The sequence below is a fragment of the Gopherus evgoodei genome, chromosome 13 (genome assembly GCF_007399415.2).
Source record: "Gopherus evgoodei ecotype Sinaloan lineage chromosome 13, rGopEvg1_v1.p, whole genome shotgun sequence".
NCBI classification, from domain to species: domain Eukaryota; kingdom Metazoa; phylum Chordata; order Testudines; family Testudinidae; genus Gopherus; species Gopherus evgoodei.
In genome coordinates this window covers 17,409,310-17,429,616 of record NC_044334.1, presented here as the reverse complement: position 1 = coordinate 17,429,616, position 20,307 = coordinate 17,409,310, and the positions used below count along the sequence as shown (strand labels likewise).

General features: G+C 38.4%; 1 protein-coding gene across 2 annotated transcripts in view; it reads left to right on the top strand.

The window, feature by feature from the left end:
- Positions 1–20,307, top strand: part of LOC115660711 (septin-2) — a 62,704-nt gene that overhangs the window by 10,403 nt on the left and 31,994 nt on the right. For both annotated transcript variants that reach the window (XM_030582322.1, XM_030582323.1), the window contains exons 3-8: positions 775–874; positions 3,022–3,108; positions 3,831–3,954; positions 11,399–11,533; positions 12,006–12,123; positions 19,796–19,897. In XM_030582322.1, coding sequence (XP_030438182.1) covers positions 775–874; positions 3,022–3,108; positions 3,831–3,954; positions 11,399–11,533; positions 12,006–12,123; positions 19,796–19,897 — 666 coding nt within the window. The remainder of the gene's footprint in view (positions 1–774; positions 875–3,021; positions 3,109–3,830; positions 3,955–11,398; positions 11,534–12,005; positions 12,124–19,795; positions 19,898–20,307) is intronic.

Sequence of the window (20,307 nt, the reverse complement as noted above, 5' to 3'; positions counted from 1 at the left end):
AAATTGCACTTAAGGGCAGACACCCAAACCTTATACAGGGCGAGACAGCTGTTGGTTGGTTTGGCAGATGCTTGCAGGCATTGTGGGGAATTAAAAGGCCCCTGAAGGGCCTGAGTCAGAAGGGGGAGGGCCTGTGGAGAAAACAAAAAATTCCAGGCAACAGGTGCTGGGAGATCAGGAAGACAGACCCTCAGGTAGGAAGGGCTGTGCCCAGTTTGGGACTGGGGTGAAAGAAATGAACTTTAAAGGGGGGACTGACCCTCAGGAAGAAAGGTCTGGGCCCAGCTGAAACTGAGATAAAGATTTTGTAGATTGGAGGTCTATTTTGATTAACTTTGTTCAGGACCTGATACACTGGATCCCAGAAAGGGAATGTTTTGTATAGCTGGGCACTGTGGGTTTTAAAGGGGCTTGAAGTGAAGGGGATACTGAACCAGGCCTTAGCAGAGCCAGCAGGGGGTGCCTGAGGGCAGGCAAGCCTATTTACAGTCACAAACAGGGCTACCTGTTGCTTATGTTAATAGCAAAATTTTCTAGCGGGTGTACAGTCAATGTTTTCCAAGAAGAGCCTTTTGCTCAAGTATGTTCCGCAGCACCTGTGGTATCTTTACTTCTCTCAAAGACTGCTTGGGGAAGGAAGGGTTGAGAGAGGTTTTCCAAGGGCTGTCTTGCTATGCTGCCAGGTAGCTGGTTGATTCTCTTTCTTCGTGGAGTTTATTTGTATGTTTTTACTTGTTTTACTTCACTTGTATTCAATTTTGTTTTTCTTTCCAGTTTTCTGACTCAGCAGGCTATGTGGGATTTGCTAATCTGCCCAACCAGGTCCACAGGAAGTCTGTAAAGAAGGGCTTTGAATTCACTCTAATGGTGGTTGGTAGGTGGTTTTCTTTAATTGCTTGAGTGTTAAAATATTTTTGTCTTGCACATTAGGGGCTTGTCTACAACAACATCTAGTTTGCCGCAAGCTGAGGTGTAAATCTACCTCACAGTAAAGCTTGCCACTCACCAAGTGGCCATGTGGACCCTGGTGACTTGTACTAACAGTTTCTTGGTGTGCTTTGATATGCCCCTTTTTCAAAGCGGGGTAGATCAAAGCACACTAAGGAACTGCTAGAACCAGTCAGCAGGGTCCACACTGACACTTAGCATGTGGCAAGATAGTAGGGGGGTAGATTTACACCCCAGCTTGCTGTGCCCTAACTATTCATTTAGACAAGCCCTAAGTATGCACGTGTTCTTATTTAGCTATTGTATTTGGTGTACTGAAGAACAAAGACAAACTCGTGTATTCTGTTCAACTAAATCTTGCCTATTTTATGAAGTTATTTGGAGGGAGCATTAGTGGCTAGAGCATGGCTCAGAGCCAAAGGTTCAGGTCTCTATTCCTGCCTCTTCTAGCGTTTGTCCCCAACTCATAGTCTGACATTAGAGATAGTGACTTAACTGCTCTTTGACCCATTTCACTGTCTGAAAATGGGGATGTGCGTGCACAGTGGTGTCTCGGTGATGAAATGGAGATTCTATTCCTAGCTCTTCTACTGCTTCCGCCCTGACTCACTGTGTGACGTTAAGGGTAATGTCTCTGATTAAATTTCCCCATATGAAACTGGTGTTGTCTACTGGAAGGAACTTTAAGTGCCAAGTAATTGGCTTGTTGAGTTATATTGGTATTTTCACCTTTTAGTTAAGCAAAAAACCTACAATTGCTTTTATAAAACCCAAATTACTCTCCTTTTTTTAAGAAGGTTTTTGACATACTTTCCTTAATATTACATATTATTGAGAAATTAGTGGGAGAAAGGAAATCACATCTTTATCACGAAGAACCATATGTAATGCCTTAAACAGCCTGTGTGCTGACGACTGTAGCATTGACCAAAGATTATACAAGAAATTAGTTTCAGCAGTTGTCTCCTACTTGTGGTTGTTGATTGCTGTAGAACTTATTAGGTCTTGTAGTTCTTGACAAATATAAGAGTTACCCATCTAAAACTAGGTTAGCAACATCAACAGCAGCGCAGACAGCTTTTATTAGGGTTTTCTTTTTCTTAAATGTTTACTGGCATATAATATACATGATCATTACAGATCACTTTAGCTTCCTGAAATAATTTATGTAGCAAAGATAAACTTGTAAATGCCACACGCTAGTTTTAGGGAGTTTCAGGTAAGTTAAAGTGATTGTAAACTTTCAGAATTATAAAACTTTCCAAGTGAAGATTAAAAGATTCTCTGCTGCTTTCTTTAGTTCTTGCTGTGTAGAATAAATGTAGTCTGAATGCAGGATGCTACACATGGTTGCCAGTTGTGCTTAACCTGGGCCTGGTCTACGCTAAAAATTCAGTGGACTTAACTACGTGGCTCAAGGGTTGAAAAATCCCATCTCCTCCCCTGAATGGTGTAGTAAGCCAACCTAATCCTTGGTGTAGACAGTGCTAGGATGACGGAAGAATTTTTACCTCGACTTAGCTACCAGCTCTTTGGGAGGTGGATTACCTACACTGATGGGAGAACCACTCTCATCAGCGTAATGTAGTGTCTACATTGATGTGCTACAGCGGTTTAAAAAATAAAGTTCTGATTTGCATCTCTAGCTTAAGAAAACCTCAAAACTTTCAAAAACATGAACTCAAATGTTATGGCTTCTGATTTCATAAGTAAAAGAGAAAAGGTTTGAATACTTTGCAACTGTTTTAATTCAAGACTTGGAAGTGCTGTGGTGTAAAGTGGGTATTTGTATATACGTGATCATTGCAGTTGTGACACTTTTGCTTGCACTGTTAAATGTAATAGATTATGTTTAGAATTTTCATGCATTCATATATGTAAGCAAGCACCAATGATTAGTTGTTTGTTTTCTTTAGCATTGCTTAGCTGAGCCTATGATGTTTTTATCTTAAAAGATAGGATGGACCTGGCTGAACAGATTATTTTTACTCCACTACATAGATTTGTGTGGTTACAGAGAGGCTGCTAAAGAAGATGAAGGTATTTAATTACTTGAAATGATTTTGTTTGCAGGAGAATCTGGTTTGGGAAAATCCACCTTAATTAACAGTTTATTCCTGACTGATCTTTATCCAGAACGTTACATTCCTGGAGCTGCAGGTAAATTTGACTGTGTTCTTATCTAAGGCCCTACATCATTCAGTCCAAGTACACATCTCCAAACTTGTTTCCTTTCACATCCTCCTCACCATTATTCCTCCACTCTGGCAATGACTTCAGCCATGAAGCCCCCTTCATTTTTCTTCCATGCCACTGATGCATGGAACAGCACTCCCAATCACTGTTGGTTAAGCCACTCTGTTCTCATAATTGAAGGTTTGATGTCTCCTTCCTACAAACTCACTTCTGCAGTTACTCCAACGAGTATTAAAAAACCCCAAGCTCCAGAAGATTTCTATATGCCTAAATTGATCTTGTGATTTTACTATAATCCCCTCTTCCTCCAGTTGATTGTTACCTAGCTGTGGTCGTGTCTAAAATCTAGATTATAAACTCTTTAGGACAAGGAACTTCCTGTATGTAAAAAACCTAGCACTCTTCTGAAAGTTAAAAAATTAATACATTAAAAAAAAGATCACCGCAGCATCATTACATGTGACATACCACTGTTTCTCCACTTATTAAATTCTGGGTATTTCAGTTAATCATAGGTTGTGTTTACACTTGTATTAGCTTATTTGATGTGTTTTTCTGAAGGATTCTGCATTACATAGTGGCGAAGGTGTAACTTATTTAAAGTGTATCATAACCAATCTGGTACATAGGCATCTGTGGGGTTGGACAAGAGAAATGCTAATTTTTTAAACATTATTTTATTATAGAGAAAATAGAGAGAACAGTCCAAATCGAAGCTTCTACAGTAGAGATTGAGGAGCGAGGGGTGAAACTCCGTTTAACCGTAGTTGATACACCAGGATATGGCGATGCCATTAACAGCCAGGACTGGTATGTCTGTTTTAGCCACCAAGATGAATCTTTAAATCTATCTCTGCTTATGTTGTTATGTGTGTTTGTTAATCCTAGTGTTTTGTTCTCTCCTTTTTATATGTACCTTGGTGATTCAGTGGATGGGAGTGGTCTTTGGAGAACAGTGTGTATTGTTCCTGTATTTTTTGACCTGCAAAGGGGAAGCAACCACTTTGTTGTTTGTTTTTTTTTTGATAGCAATATATTGTTATCTTGGGATCACAGTCGAGTGTGTCTTCCTACCCGTGCCCATATTTATCTGGAAAGAAAACATTTATAAAACAAGTCTGTAAGCTTCTCATACTTTGTTCTTTTTCATAGTAATCTTCTACCAAATAGTTTCTCTGATATTTGGCAAATACAGAATCTGAAGTGTGAGAATGGAGGGACAGGGGAAAGGTGACCTATGTGTGGGGTTTGTAGAGGGAGGGTCAAAGACTCCCTGCATTGAAGGCAGCAGCACAGAAGTAAGGGTGGCAATACCATACCATGCCATCCTTATTTCTTCGTTGCTGCTGGCAGCAGTTCTGTCTTCAGAGCTGGGCTTCCAGCCTACAGACACCACTCTCCAGCTGCCCAGCTCTGAAGGCAGCACAGAAGTAAGGCTGGCAATACTGCAACTCCCTAAAATACCCTTGTGACCCGTCCTGCAACTCCCTTTTGGTCAGTACCCCCAGTTTGAGAAATGCAGCTCTCCCCCCATGAAATCTGTATAGTTAAGGTAAAAGCATACACAAGACCAGAGTTGATGGGGGGAGACAAGATTTCATGGCCCATGACATGTTTTTCATGGCTGTGAATTTGGTAGGGCCCTACTTATGCATTTTGATTAAGAAAGGAAGGATAGCTCCATCCTATTTTTAAAGAAAGAAAACTACCCCTGTGGTAGCTGGGTTTTAAATGAAAATACAATATACTGTCACTAGTGAGTGGCATGCCAACTGGGAAGTCTAGATAATTTGTACATCCTACACAATTGGAGGCTAAGAACCCCTGGTAAAATTAATTTCTCTTGGCTATTCATTTTTATTGTAATGAACCCGCACTGAACAGAGAAAAGAAACATTAAATAAGCAGATGACTTATTTGCACATTATGCCACTGGAAATAAATAGTCATAAGATCAAGCTTTTGTGAAGGAGATAAACAGCTGATGTAACTGCAATTAACAAATACCACATTTCAAAATCTTGTGGTGGTGTACATGTGACAACATTTGAGATAATGGTGAAGAATATAGTTGGCAAACTGGTATATTTTTTTTCCTGTGGAGCGCTTTGCAAGAAGACCACTCTGAAATGGGAGCGATTAGGTGCTTTTACCATGTCTCTTACATGTGCTTGAAATACACTGGATGAAGGGTCAAAAGTGTGGTGATAGTGGCAATTGTATCTTCAGTTTCCTTGTCCTTAGTCTATGTTGTTAAACTAATCAAAACAGAGACTTCTGAATAACTGTTAAGTATCTTTCTGGCCTTCAGTGCACTCTTGCTCATTGTCAGCAATGTTGACTTGAGCTTCCTTTCGCTGGAATTAAGAGCTATTAAGCCAGTGTATTGTGTTACAATGAGAACTTCCTGTTGATTGTGTTCTAATGCCCTTTGTTTATTCTATTAAGATGTTTCTTAGAGACCTACAAGTTCAGATCTTCCCCACCCCACCCCCCCCTTTCTCGGTACAGGCTTTCCAAGCAAGGTAGTTCCATGGTGAGTCGGACACATCTGAATAATTTACTATAAAATTCTGTGCTAGATTTTCAGTGTTAATGCTCAGAACACAAGCTGTGACTTCACAGTATACGACAGAAACAATTTTCCTGCAAAATTGCACTTGTGTATCTTTTGGAAGATTTACACAATGATTCTCATTTCTAATTTTTTCCCTGTCCCCCATCCCTCCATAATAATTTTTTTAAAGTCTGCTTTGTCTTATCTAAGTACTGAAGCTTTATGAATAGTTGTGTGCACACACAAGGAAACAGTATCCTTTGTAGACGTAGCTTAACAACCCCTTTGGCCATTAAAACTTTTGTTTCATTGTGACAGAAGGAATGGTAGTCAGAGTAGACAGAATGTCCCTTGGCCTTTTCAGAAAGTCTTCACTAGGGCAGCTATGGAGACAACAGAGAGCTAAATTACACTTCTCATCCAAAGGACGGCACTACTAAGGTAGTACCTCCCATTTAGCACTGCAGTATTACCACTGAGTACAAGCCTAAGTCTTGACTGGGGACCTGAATCCATGCATAACTACCTTCTCTCAATGATATCCTCACTGTTTCCTCTAACCTAACATTTGGTGCAGTTAGGCTTTGCCAGCATATGATGTTTGTGGAAACGCAGCAGTTCGGAACGTGCTAAATCTCACCCCCTTACCATGTTGTCATACTAAAATGAATGTCTCTGATCAAAGTATTGAATGGTTGTATGAGATGCAATGTAGCATGATTTCTGCCACATGGCTAATATTAACAGTTTAGCAATAATGCACTGTATCTTCTTGACTAGGTATCCCACCCAACTGCCTCTGCTTTCTGCCTTTGGATTCACTGAGGGGCCAAATTCAAGCGTTTATATTTCAAAGAGCAAGACAAGGATATATTATATGTATTTCCCATCCTAGGAGGAACAATGGCAATTAGTGGGAGTTGGGAGGAGGTAGTCAGTAGCAGCCTGTCGATAGGAAAGGGCAGCACTAGGAGGTGGGGGAAATGAAGAATAAAAAAAAAGATATTCTCCTACTCCCACATGCATCTTAGTGTTATTTGCAAACCTTTTTTAAACAGCTGTAAGAGGAGTTTGGATCTCAAGTAGGATGGCATTCTTTTAGTCTAATGTAAACCTATACTTGGTTAAAGCAGCAAAGAATCCTGTGGCACCTTATAGACTAACAGACGTTTTGGAGCATGAGCTTTCATGGGTGAATATCCACTTCGTCAGCTTTAGACAAAAGCTACATTTTATAAAGTGTTAATGTTTTAATAAATGTTTAATTGTTACAGATCGAATTGATGCTTATAAACGTGATTTCTAACCATGTGTAGCACCTTCTACTGAAGTCCTTTTAACCATCTATAATGTATATTGTTCATGCTTATGACCTTTACTGTCACTTTATAAACTATTGTAGGCAAAGTTGTTAGCACCACCTATACTTAAGATTGTCTGACACTTCCTATTGTAAATCCCTGTTTTCGGTTGCTTATAACTTTGCCAAATTGTAACTTTTCAGTCTGAGATTTTTTTCATTCCAGGTGTATGACTAAGGTTGAAGGCTTTGGAAAGTTTCAGCAAAAAGGGTTCAGCCCTTTCCAAGAGCCAGATTAGGAAAAAAATACATTGTTTTGTCCATGTTAAAACAAACAACCAAACCAAACAAAAAAAACCCAGCTGTAATAATTGTTTTTGTTGCGAAGCCATAGTGTCCTCCATACTTTCGAGCAGGGACTTGAAATTTAGCAAGGGGAGTTGCCTTTTGCTGTTTCTATGGGGAAAAATTGCCCAAATTAGAAGAAGTTACAAGCCTTTGAAAAGTTGCAGTCTGGGAAGGGAGATGGGTGTTGTAAGACAGAGGAGGGGAGAAGACTGGGTCTTGAACTGGGAGCCAGATATGAAGTGTGTTGGGGAAGAGAAGGGAGATAATGATAGGTTGAGGAGCTGGAGGAGGAGAAGAGACAAGACTGGGACTGGATTGGCACAGATTGGAGAAGACAGGACAGAGATGGTCAGGCTTGTGGGTTACAGAGCATAACGGTTTGCAACTACTAGAGATCACTTCCCTCAAGTCCGTGGGATGGAACCCAGGATTTCTGATTATTCTGTCATCAAATGTCTGTGAAGCCCCCTGGTAAAGCATGTATCTCACTCTCATCTAGTTACTGGTCTACATAGAGGATGCTACTCTACCATTGCTACCAGTTACTCCATTAGCTCAAAGTCTGTGCTGTGGATCTAAAAAACTCCGATGCTGGTGCTGACCCATGCGATCATATGATGGAGTTTATTTTCTTTAGTTTGCTACTTTAGAAACCTTGGGAGGTAACGTTAAAAAAACTCTGTTGGAAGGACATTAAGATTGGACACTCAATCCTGGCACTTCCTAGCTTTTGAGAGCTTAACACCTTTGGACCCTTTATCTAACTCCGTTGTACGAATTAGTTATGATGGTTTTTGATCACATTCTGGTTTAATAGATATTAACTTTAATGGTATATGCACACACACATGAGGATAAACCAAACCATTTAACAGCTGCACATTAAGTGAGCACAGTGTGTCCTGTACACTCAGTGCAGCCAGGCCCCCTGTGAGGAAAAAAATATGATAATGCATATGTCTAGGGGAGTGAATGAATGTTTTAGGCAGTCTTAATTCTGGCACTTCCTAACATGAGTGCTTCACTTTGAAACCTTAACACTCTTTTAGCATTGTTTTTTGTATGTAACTTATAAATATAGCCTTAATCTGAAGTGTGACGGAGGATTCTTTATAGCAGTTTCAGAATCCTGACAAGACAAGGTGCTCTGGTTCCCAAAATAACTAAACACAGCCTTTGCCGTTTATTTAGCTGTATGCAGTCTCCCTCAGTCCTGGCTTGGACTAGGCAGTCAACAAAGGTACTACTGACAACAATACAGCTACCAAACTCACTTGTTTAATACAGGTATTCAGTATATTTTCTTTGTTTCATCTTTGTTCCAGTGTGACAGGTCACTTTTCAATAGCACTTACTGGTTTGCTGATAGTTATCAGTTCTGTTGTTCCTGGCTTTTGTGGGGCTGAATTTGTGTGTTTTGGCAGCTCAGGTTTATTTTCCATTTTTCCCAAATGAACTCTTTAATGTAATGATTACCTCGTTTGCCATTACGGTACATAGTACAGGATATGCTGTCTTCTAAGTAATGATATCATAGTGGTGCAAAGCCAGGTGTTTCCCGGAAATCAGAAGGTACCATACTCTAATGCCACGTTTATAGGAAAAATTACAGCAGTTAGGACTATAAAACTGCACGTAAACCAATTATGTTGCCAAAGAAACTTGTAACCAGGGGTGTTTTCCCATTGTTTGTTCTTGGTTTCTGTTCTAATATTCATGTCTCTTCAAACTTATTATCTTTCTCCAGCTAAATGGATTTTGTTTAAAAGATCAATAGCAACATAAAATGTATTGCCCTCTTTCAACATGTCTGGGTACTACAAATGTTAGATCTTAAAAATGAGTTTTAGCAAGAAAATACTGAAGTTTCGAGAGAGTAATTTTTTAAGACATTTCTTCTGCTCTGTACTTTCTTTCCCTGCAGCAAAATGTATAACCAGTGAAGTACAAATGAGAGAGACACAGAAATATGAATGTTAATTCTATTACTAATATCACTGACCTAAAGAAGGTATCAGTTTGCAGATGGGTTCTCCCTGGATTGTGTCAGAAAGGAGACATCTACATCTTCCATGTATTTCCAGGTTACTGTAGTTTCACTTTTGAAGGCTTACCACAGTATATTGGAGGCATCTCTTCTGCTTGCATTTGAATATAAACCTTAAACACCTATTGTAATCTAGGTTTTACAGTAACATAAAAAATAATAAGACATGCAAGAAATGCCAGGTAAACAGATGTGTATGAGAGTTAACCAGTAAATCAGAAAGCTTAAAACTTGCTAATAATTCTGTTTCAGTGTGTATAAATACATGACCGAGCTGGGGGAGAGAGTATGCTTTCAATGAGAAATCTGTCTTGGCCCTGGTTACTTCCAGTCCCTCATATCATGATGTAGGTTGTTATGATATTTTCAGACTTAAGGTTAGATGTCTCTCTCCAACAGTTCAGTAAACTTTTTCTGTGGATTTTAATTATATCTAGGGATGTAAATACCATTTAAAAATTTAACTGTTTAAACAATTGGCCTGGGGTTAACGGTTAAGGAGAGTTAATGGGTAAGACTTGCTTACCGATTAACCTTTTATATCCCTACTTATATCATTTATGCTTGTTTGTTATATTTAAGACATGTAGACCGAGATAATCTCTTCCGTTTCTGTGAGCAAAAGGGAATAAAAATGTGATGATATTTGACGAGAGCCCCATCTTGACCGTATCATTCTGTCCCTCTTTCTCTTAAGTCAGAGCTGAAGCTCTGTATGGGGGTAAGGCAGACAGGGAAAGGGGATATGCCCTGGAGGTATTCTTATGGATGACCTGAGTGAAGTTAGTGCTGCAGAATCCCTTGTACCAACACTTGCACAGCTATAACAGATTTGCCAATTGTAGTAAAATGTCCTATCAAGAGGTGGAATGGGGTAAGAGGACAGTGTTCAAGGACTGTACCTCACCATAGATTCTTGTGCCTTCAGTCTGATCAGATGCTCAGGATCCTTAGGATTGAAAGAGAGAGAACCTCCCTGTTACAGTCTACATTTGCAACAGGCAATGATAGTCTAACCTCTACTCTTTTGCCCTCCCTCAACTTGCATGTCCAATGGTAAATTTGACATGTACCCATGGCACAAAGTATCTGCTTAGTCTTATGTTTGTATCCTCTGGGCTCCCTTGCCTCTCTCCATTCTCTTCATTGTTTGTTGTTGTCACACCAAACTTACTTAAATTGTTAACACTTCGGAGCAAGGAACATGCCTCACAAAAAAAAAAAAATCTAAAAAAAAAAGACACCTAGTACACATTGGGGTGCTCAGAAACAACAAATCTGCTCAGTAGTACATGCTTTTTTAAAAAAAAAAAAGCCATAATTTTATTTTTCACTTTTAATAGCCACTGTTTGTGAGGTCAGTTAATACATCAGATGTAAGTTGACATTCCATTACTTCCTTCCAATGCATATTTTAAATTACCTTGAGATAAGTAAGAATTTGCCAATATAAGAGGTTTCTGGATGATGGCAAAAATAGCTTAATAAGTCACACAATGTTTGAGCACGTGTCTTTCAAATAGATTTAGACTGAATTGAAGTGGACTAAAATACCAGAATTTTTATAGGTAACTATAGAAACCTAATTCTAAGGTCAGGGTTGTCAAACTGCTAATCAAGAGGATATCCTGGCTATGCCATTTGTCAGCGGGTTTAAAACAAACAAACCAAAAAAACCACCCTATGTTCCTGTCTTTGTCTTGTCTCACCATTGAGTTTATCTCTGAACTTGCAGTTAACCTTTTCACCAAACAGAAGTGAATTTAAAGTTGCTCCAGAGATAAGTAGTTATGGAGCAGGTTGCTGTGTATATCACAATGAACAGTTTTTTTTAATTCATCGTCAAAAAAGTACTCCACAAGAGACAGTATTAAGAAACTGAATTTTTCTATTCAGAAGTGTTAATCACATTCCTTCTTTGCTCCTCCCTTCGCCATCACAAATAATTAAAATACAGGCTGTAAGTTTTTGGTTAAGATGCCTCTGTTTCTTCCTACCACAGCTTCAAAACAATCATCCATTATATTGACAATCAGTTTGAAAGATACCTACATGACGAGAGTGGTCTGAACAGGCGCCACATTATAGACAACAGAGTCCACTGCTGTTTTTACTTCATATCACCCTTTGGGCATGGGTAAGAAGATAAATTCTTGTATTTTAGGGTGTTTTGTCCTTAGCATGAGTTTAGTAACTTCCCTATCTTGGAGACTAACCTTCATATTAATGGAGTTACTTCCCAGTTGTCAGTTAGCCAACTCAATTAAAACAGGCTTTGGGTTTAATGACCTCCTTCTGCTTTGTCTCTGTTCCAGTAGGAATTTAACATAGAGGAATAAATATTCTCAGAAACATAAAAGCTGGTAATATTCATATTATCGAGGTGGAAACTTTAATTACATTTCAATCCTTACATGAGCAGCTCAATAGATAAGTGCTCCAAGTCATTTAAATTTACAGGACAGATTGTTTACATAGATACCTTGGTTTAAGGGCTACTTCTGTATTGTTAGTACAAGTGCAGTAATCCTGATACTTGCCACTTAATATATATGCTTAACAGTCCCTTAGGTTTAATTTGTTTTTGTTTTCTTTTTTCCTACTTGTAGGCTGAAGCCTTTAGATGTAGAGTTCATGAAAGCTCTTCATGGAAAAGTCAACATTGTCCCTGTGATAGCCAAGGCTGACACTCTGACACTGAAGGAGAGAGAGAGGCTGAAGAGAAGGGTAAATATAACGACCAAGTGTCAGAAAAATGTGGTCCAGCAGAGGGCTTGAGCCAGATAAAAATAAACCCAGGTTGAACACCATTAGCTGAATCACAGACCATTTCAGACATAGGACCTGACTGTTACCTAGCGTCAATCAGTGTAACTCCACTGAAGTTATTGGCATTACGCTAAGTTACCCCAGATGAACGTCTGGCCCGCAGTGTAGAAATGATCAAGGGGAAGTGTATGTGTCCCAAAAGATTATTGCAGCACTTCCCTGTGATTTTTAAGTGTTATCAAGATGTGTTGTCTAACCTCATTGCTATTAAAAGAAGCTTGTCTCCCTGCATCAGTTTTTAATAGGACAGTTATTTGTTTGCATGAATATCAGGATGTACTTAGGGCTGTACTGGAGAAGGAAGTTTACCAGACAGAGCTGATAATGTAAATCTTTCACTGTTGAAAGATTTACCTACCTTATTGTTTGCTGAGCCTTTCCAAGGGTTGATTTTCCTGCCGATACGCTGCTAGGGTGGGTTTTACAGTGGTAGTATGTATTTTTATGGTTTTGGTAGTCTTTGCAATAAGTAATAAGAATACTTTAAATTTTACCACATCTGACAAAATTTACACAATGAATGAGAAAATGTGATCTTTGCTAATTTATTTTTTTTCACTGATTCTTCAAAACTGTGGAGTTAAGGAGGGATATGGGTAAGTGCCAAGGTTGATATGACAACATTCAACAGAGAAAAATTTAATTCTGATTGTGAGTTTGAACTGCAATATTACTATTCCACAGAATATTTCAATTAAAATCTTACTTTTGGGTCAACTTGATGCTGTCTAGTTTGTTAGTCTTTTAACCTTTTAGAACCAATACAAATCTAGCTGGCAATAAGTTGCACTTGGAAGAAATAAGAGTTATGGGAATGAATTGACATTAAACCTCTGACAAGTTCTGTATATGGGGCACAAATATATAGTGGATAATAAATTCTCATAATGGATTTGAATCTTGCAAATTAAAATTGATACTCCTAAATTTTTAAAAGCAGTTCTTCACTCATGCCTTCAAACATACTCCTGTAGTACACATCATCAAGTATCTACAACCTATCCTGAAGGACGATCCATCACTCTCACAGATCTTGGGAGACAGGTCAGTCCTTGCTTACAGACAGCCCCCAAACCTGAAACAAATACTCACCGGCAACCACACAACAAAAACACTAACCCAGGAACCTATCCTTGCAACAAAGCCTGTAGCCAACTCTGTCCACATGTCTATTCAAGGGACACCATCATAGGTCCTAATCACATCAGCCACACTATCAGAGACTTGTTCACCTGCACATCTACCAATGTGATATATGCCATCATGTGCCAGCAATGCCCCTCTGCCATGTACATTGGCCAAACCGGACAGTCTCTACGTAAAAGAATAAATGGACACAAATCAGGCGTCAAGAATTATAACATTCAAAAACCAGTTGGAGAACACTTCAGTCTTTCTGGTCACTTGATTACAGACCTAAAAGTCATAATATTACAACTAAAAAAAAACCTTCAAAAACAAACTCCAACGAGAGACTGCTGAATTGGAATTAATTTGCAAACTGGACACCATTAAATTAGGCTTGAATAATGGATGGGTCATTACACAAAGTAAAACTATTTCCCCATGTTTATTTTTCCCCCCTACTGCTCCTCACACCTTGTCAACTGCTGGAAATGGGCCATTATGATTACCACAACAAAAAGTTTTTTTTCTCTCCTGCTGGTAATAGCTCACCTTAACAGATCACTCTCATTATAGTGTGTATGGTAACACCCATTGTTTCATGTTCTCTGTGTGTGTGTGTGTATGTGTGTATATATATATATCTTCCTACTGTATTTTTCCACTGCATGAATCTGATGAAGTGGGTTTTAGCCCATGAAAGCTTATGCTCTAAAAAATTTGTTAGTCTCTAAGGTGCCACAAGTGCTCCTGTTCTTTTTGCTGGTACAGACTAACACGGCTGCTACTCTGAAACCTTAAATTATACTGTAATTGATAAGCACTTACAGTATGCAAAACCTTTTTTCGTAAAAGCAGCAGAGTCCTGTGGCACCTTATAGACTAAGAGACGTATTGACACATGAGCTTTCATGGATGAATACCCACTTGGTTGGATGAGCATCCAGTGAAGTGGGTATTCACCCATAAGGTGCCGCAGGACTCTTAGCTGCTTTTACAGATCCAGACCAGCACAGCTACACCTCTGATACTTTTTTTGTAAGAGTGTAATATATGTTGTTGAATGCTCGTACATTAACAATAGGTGCTTTGAGGCGATAGTTTGAGTAGAAAGCTCCTAAAAACGTACAAAAAGATTTAGAAGAATTTTTGCTGCTTGTGTAGTTGGGAACACTGGTATTTTGAGCACCTACCTGAATGTTTTCCAGCACTCCTTCAGAATGGGTTCTGGATCTTTATTCAGAGGTTATTTGGTTTATCTGTTTTTTCTGTAAGATGGATGAAGGGTTTATCTTGACTAGGAAAAGTGGTTAAGTTTAGGTCAGGCTTAACTAGCACACGTTAGCTAAATCCAACCTCTATTCCTTGTCACTACAAACCCAAAAACGTTGATGGGGAGAGAGACAGTCAGACAAAGTGCCCTATCCTAGCACTGTACTCTCCATAAATGTAGGGAGCCAGATTTGCTTATAATTAAAGTAAATAAGAGGCTTATAAACCTTGTGGGGAGAAGTCTTGGCTAAGTCTTTGGACTTTTAAATACTGTAGTTCTGTAGGAAAAAACAAACCAACCCTCTAAGACATGTCTGGTTGTACGACTTACACCAGTGTTAGCCCTGCTTGTGCACACTAGTGGTGGCGTGTTCTTTTGGGAGCTACTTTTTTATATAAACTAGATATGATCTTTCAGCAAGTTTACTCTGGGCCATTAGATGAGCTCTGTGGATCCAGTTTTCAGGCATTGTCATCTGAGTTAGTTTCCAGTTCTGCATTTGGCAGCAGGCTGAGTGCTTAAAGAGTTAAAATTTGGGTGTGTAATGTTAAAGTATTCCTTGACATGACAAAGTAGATTAAATGCTAAAATGATTATTTTGCTCCCATTTATATTTCAACTGAAATTTAAACTGACATAAAAGCAGAGGTTCTGCGTGCATACCCTTTCTCCAAAAGCAACAACTCTAGTCTTTTTAAATATAACTGGATGTATGCCAACCCGGTTTCAGTAGTTGCTGGGGCTGTCGTTCAATCATTGCTGTCACTATCCTGGATTGAACATCCTCTCTTTATAGCACTCCTTTCCCCTACTGTTTGGTGACCTTCCTTTGGTGTTGGGCATCAGATAGCATGCATGTGATGTGGCATTCATTATGAAGTAGCGGCAGAGAGGGTATAACCAGCAGCAATTGCAGTGAAATACAGACAGCAAGCAAACCTATTTCCTGATCTCCCTTAAATTGGATTGCATGGCTTTCAGCATAACCCCTACGTGACATTAGATTGAGGGTTAGCGTTAAATATATGTTTTATTGCAATACTGGCAAATAGAGGCAAATCCTAGCACAGCTTTCTATAATGAATGGCTGTAAATTAATGAAACCTCACTTGATCATATTTCTTTCACATCAATCCAAATTTAATTCACCCTACCCAGTTTGTAGCATAACATAGTTTTCATAAATTAATCTTATAAACCACCCTTGATTTATATTGAAGGGCATTGTTGTTATTACAGCAATGTGTTGCCTCACCATTAAAAAAAAAAAAGTGGCACCTAAACGGTTTCCAGTTATGGTGTGATTAAGAAAAAGATAAAAAACTTTTAATTGTTTTTGGTCTACTGGCGGAGGTCAGTACAAATGGTTTAACTAAGTAAAATGTGTTATCTGGTTCCAAAGCTTTGAAAGTCTAGCTACTGTATATTGTTCTAACTAAAAGCATCTCAGTTACAAAATCTCTTATCAGGAATAAGAATCAAAATTTGCCTTTACTGGAATGGCTTTGATATTGTTTTAGATGTCTCTGCCATTTGGCGATTAATCTAAGGTAGTGTTTTTGTTTTGATTCTTTGAACTAAGCAAAAAGATCAGTTGTAATGCTTGTGAAGGAAACCCAGCTTGGAGTAATTCCTGTTTTGTCTTGCTGGAATTCAAAGTTGTGTGGGTTTTTTTATTTTTTATTTTTTTATTTTTTTTATTTTTTTAAAGAAACTCTTGAGTGGGAAGAACTGCAAGGCAGTTTCACAAGCTGTGCCATGCAAAGCCCCTAAGGAAACCTGCTCAAAAGAATGACTTCATCAGAAGGGAACTAGTATTTTGACTCTTTTAATTTCCCATGGGAATGCTAATCTGTAGGAACACAGAACCCACTGAGGCCAATAAAACTGAGATTTTAAGATGCAAAATGCTGTTTCATTGTTGAAACCATAAAATACAGTTTGTTTTTATTGCAATTCTTTTTCCTCCCAGGAAAGCACTAGGTTTAACAGCTGTAATATATTCTAGCACCCCTTGTTGTTGGCTTTCCCTTTATTGTTTCAGCTGCATTTTTATCTCTAAAATCTCCGTCAGGCTCACTGTGCTTTCTTTTTCCATGCATCTACGTGGAAGCAACAAACTGCAATTCTGTTTCACTTATAACAGCTGTGCATGTCTCATCATTAGGTGACACTGTAAACGCCAGTAAATTGCATTCTGCAAAACAGTACTAACCTCTAGATTTATACGGCTCCAAGCAAGTATCCCTTGCTATTATATATTTTGTCTTCAGCTGAAATGGGGCTAATGTTTCCTCTGTCAAAATGTTTTTCTTCTTAACTAGTTGCTCTGTTGTGGACTCGAGCTAGTTTTGATTCTTAAAATGAAATTTACTTAAAACCCCCCTTTCTAATAAAAATAAATAAAATAATTGAAAGCTGTACTTCAGTTTTTCTAAACTAACATTACTTCCAAATTTGAAACCCAAGACATAACCCTTTAGATATTCAGATTCTGTTGTTAAAATGTGGCATATAGCTTATTTGGAATTTTTTTCTAAAAGTTTAGAAGGTTGCGGATATGGGGACCCCCATGTAGGTGCTGCAGAGGTGCTGTAGCTTCAGGTTCATTATATTTTACATTGAAAATGATGGCTTACGCTCTGTACAGGAAGAAAAGATCCTAGGAATATTGGTGGTACATATACAAGGGTAACTCTTGTACATGTTCCCCCAGCTCCCACCCTGGATTAACAAACAGCTTAAAAGTCATCAAACTTTGGTGATAGACGCTGTAGAATGGGAGAGCGTTTCCTATAACAGATTTACTGGGTGCCATTATAACAGAAACTCATAGGAACAAATGATATTGATGCAGGCTCCAAAGCAAGATCTCTTGTGGACTTAGTAGCTGCATCTGTACTAGCTAATTTAGTACCTGTTTCAACACTGGTGCAGTTACATCAGTGCTAATTAAAGTGTAAGCATTTACATGGACAGGACTTCAGTGTCTTTACCACTGTGTTGTGGAAACTTGCTTTCTTGACAAAGTCTACTCTAGGCTTTAACCATTGCAGTTGCACTGCTATTTTAAACAGACACTAACTTGCTAGTGTAGATGCAGCCATTGGAATACCAGTTAGGTAGTTTCTCCAGTTACAGTTCTTGGGTTGTCTAGAGCATCCAAGATAACTTTGAAGATGGAATGTTGACTTTCCACCAAAGAGCTTAATGTTCTTTTCAGTGGTGCGAAGAACAGCCACACTTTCTTTTATGTGAACAGAATCTCCTCAGTGTTGTAGGAGGAGGAAATTTTCATTTCAGGCCTTTTTGTATAGTTTAGAGGATCACAATGGAAGTGTTCTCCTCTGTTTTTTTTAAGGGAAAATTAAATAGTATCACCTTTTGAAACTGCCAGAGGTCTAGTGTTAAGCTAGCTGCTTACCCCTGCAGTGATTTCATTAGGAAAAGTATGTATGCAGAAGTACAGATTGGTGTTTCTTAATCCCAGACATTAGTTACAATAAGGAGAATTGTGTGTGGATATCTTTTGCTGTTAAAATAGAGAAGGAAAGTAATTCAAAATCCTCGAAGTGGGACATGGACTTAACTACAGTTACAGATTAGGTGATATAAAACTTTAATTTAGCATTTGTTCCATTTTTGAATACATAGCATATAAAATGCATAATGGATGCACACATTATGATCTGTGCTTGCTATTTTTTGAAGCTGTAAGTAATGAATATCTCCTCAAAATCCACTACTGGTCCTTGCTTTTTACCATTGATGGTTACTTGTGTGTTGTCTGCTCCTGCTTCCCAGACGGAGGGAGGGCAGTATGTATAAATTCCATCTATGTTAATGATTTGCTTGCGCTATAGCTAATATTATTTTTAACTCCTTGCTGTCTCCTCAATGCCCCTGTTCTTTGTTGGTCTTTAAGACCCATGTTTATTTTGATTGTAACCTCTCTGGGGCAGGTACCATGCCTCTTTTAATCTCTGTAAAGATGCGTTCAAGAATATAGTGCTATTTTTTGTTAATATCCATAGTGAGGAAGTGTTCCAACTTTAGTATATTAATAAACTGAATTCTGTGAAATTAAGTTCAAATCCATTGATTAAAGGCTTGGTAACAGCAGGATTTTTTTTTAAATTAAAACTTTGAATTCAGTGAACTATCCTCAGATATAAACTACTGAATTTAGAAGCTATTTGAATCAGCTTGTTTACATTTAAGCGGAATTGTTTTATTTGGGTGCCAGCATGATATAAACATACAGTAAAATGAGCTTGAGAATATTTTACCATGCACTTGGATGTCCCAAATCTACATCTCCTTGAGTAATGGGGACATAGGTGGCAGAGCTGTCATTCATATTTAACCATTTGTAATTTTGTAGCCCATGGCTTTTTAAAATTAAGTGAAAGTTAATTTCAGAAACGCTTTCAGTTTATTTCCGACACTCTGCATCAGTGTGTGTTCCTACCCTGCTCAAAAAGAGAACCTAGATTAATTAACAAAGCCCTTCAGTGCTTTCAAGTATGGCGATGTAATTTTGTCAGGTTAAAATGAAATTGGTGTGAGAAAGTCCTACAAAGCCTAATATGGATTTCCTCCAGCCTTGTGCAATTATTCCCCTATTGTTCATTTCCTATACCTCAGACCTCCAGCTCTCTAAATGGACACTTATCTATTTTGTGCCATCCTTCCTAAGCTATTTGTGGACTGAAAGTCCAGGTAGCCTCCATTTAGTGACAGGAGATAAAATGTGAAAATACAGTTTCAAGGTAGAGACTAGGTGGGTGAGGATATTACCTCACTCCCCTTGTCTCTCTAAGATCCTGGGATCAGGGCTACAACAGCACTGTATCACAATGGAAGTTTTAAGGTAGAAGCAGACTCTCAGTGAAGCTAAAACAGTTTCAGGAAATTGTCAGGTGGGCAAGTATACAAAACCAAAGACCAAATGTAAATTGTTTTAATGACTTACTTTGTTGCTTGGTCAAGCTATTTAAGAGTAGGGAACATACTCTGAATTTCGTATTTTGGGGATAAGAGAATTTGGATGGCAGACCTGTACATCAAATATATCTACTTAAAACCTATAATGGATCTCTAGCCAGAAAGAAACTTGATTGTTATCTTTCTCTTTCCAACTTGTGCCCCCGCAAAAAAAAAATTGTTCAGGTTCTGGATGAGATTGCTGAGCATGGCATTAGAATTTACCAGTTGCCTGATGCAGACTCTGATGAAGATGAGGAGTTCAAAGAACAGACCAGGGTTCTGAAGGTGAGTTCTTCACTTGATATTTGAAAAGAATGAGAATTTTATTTTAACTAGTTTTTATAAAGCTATAGGATTCTTTCAGATATTATGTCCAGTTATAATGTATTTGTTGAAAATGTGTGACTTTATCGTCATAGCACTGAGTGATAGTCCTCCTTAGAACCAAATATTACATGAACTGCTTCCATGCAGCTCTAGTAAAACACTTCAGTCTCGACCTTGCAAGTACTCCCTTTGATTCTCTGAAGTCCAGTTGTGCTAGATTTTGACTTTTTAAAATGTAAGCAGATGTCCCCTAGTAATGAAGATCTTAATTTATTCCAGCCACTCCTGTCTGTGCTACAGGTATCATTGCATAAACACTTTATGGTGTGCCTTAAACTATGAATGTCTCTAGCTATCTGTTATCCATC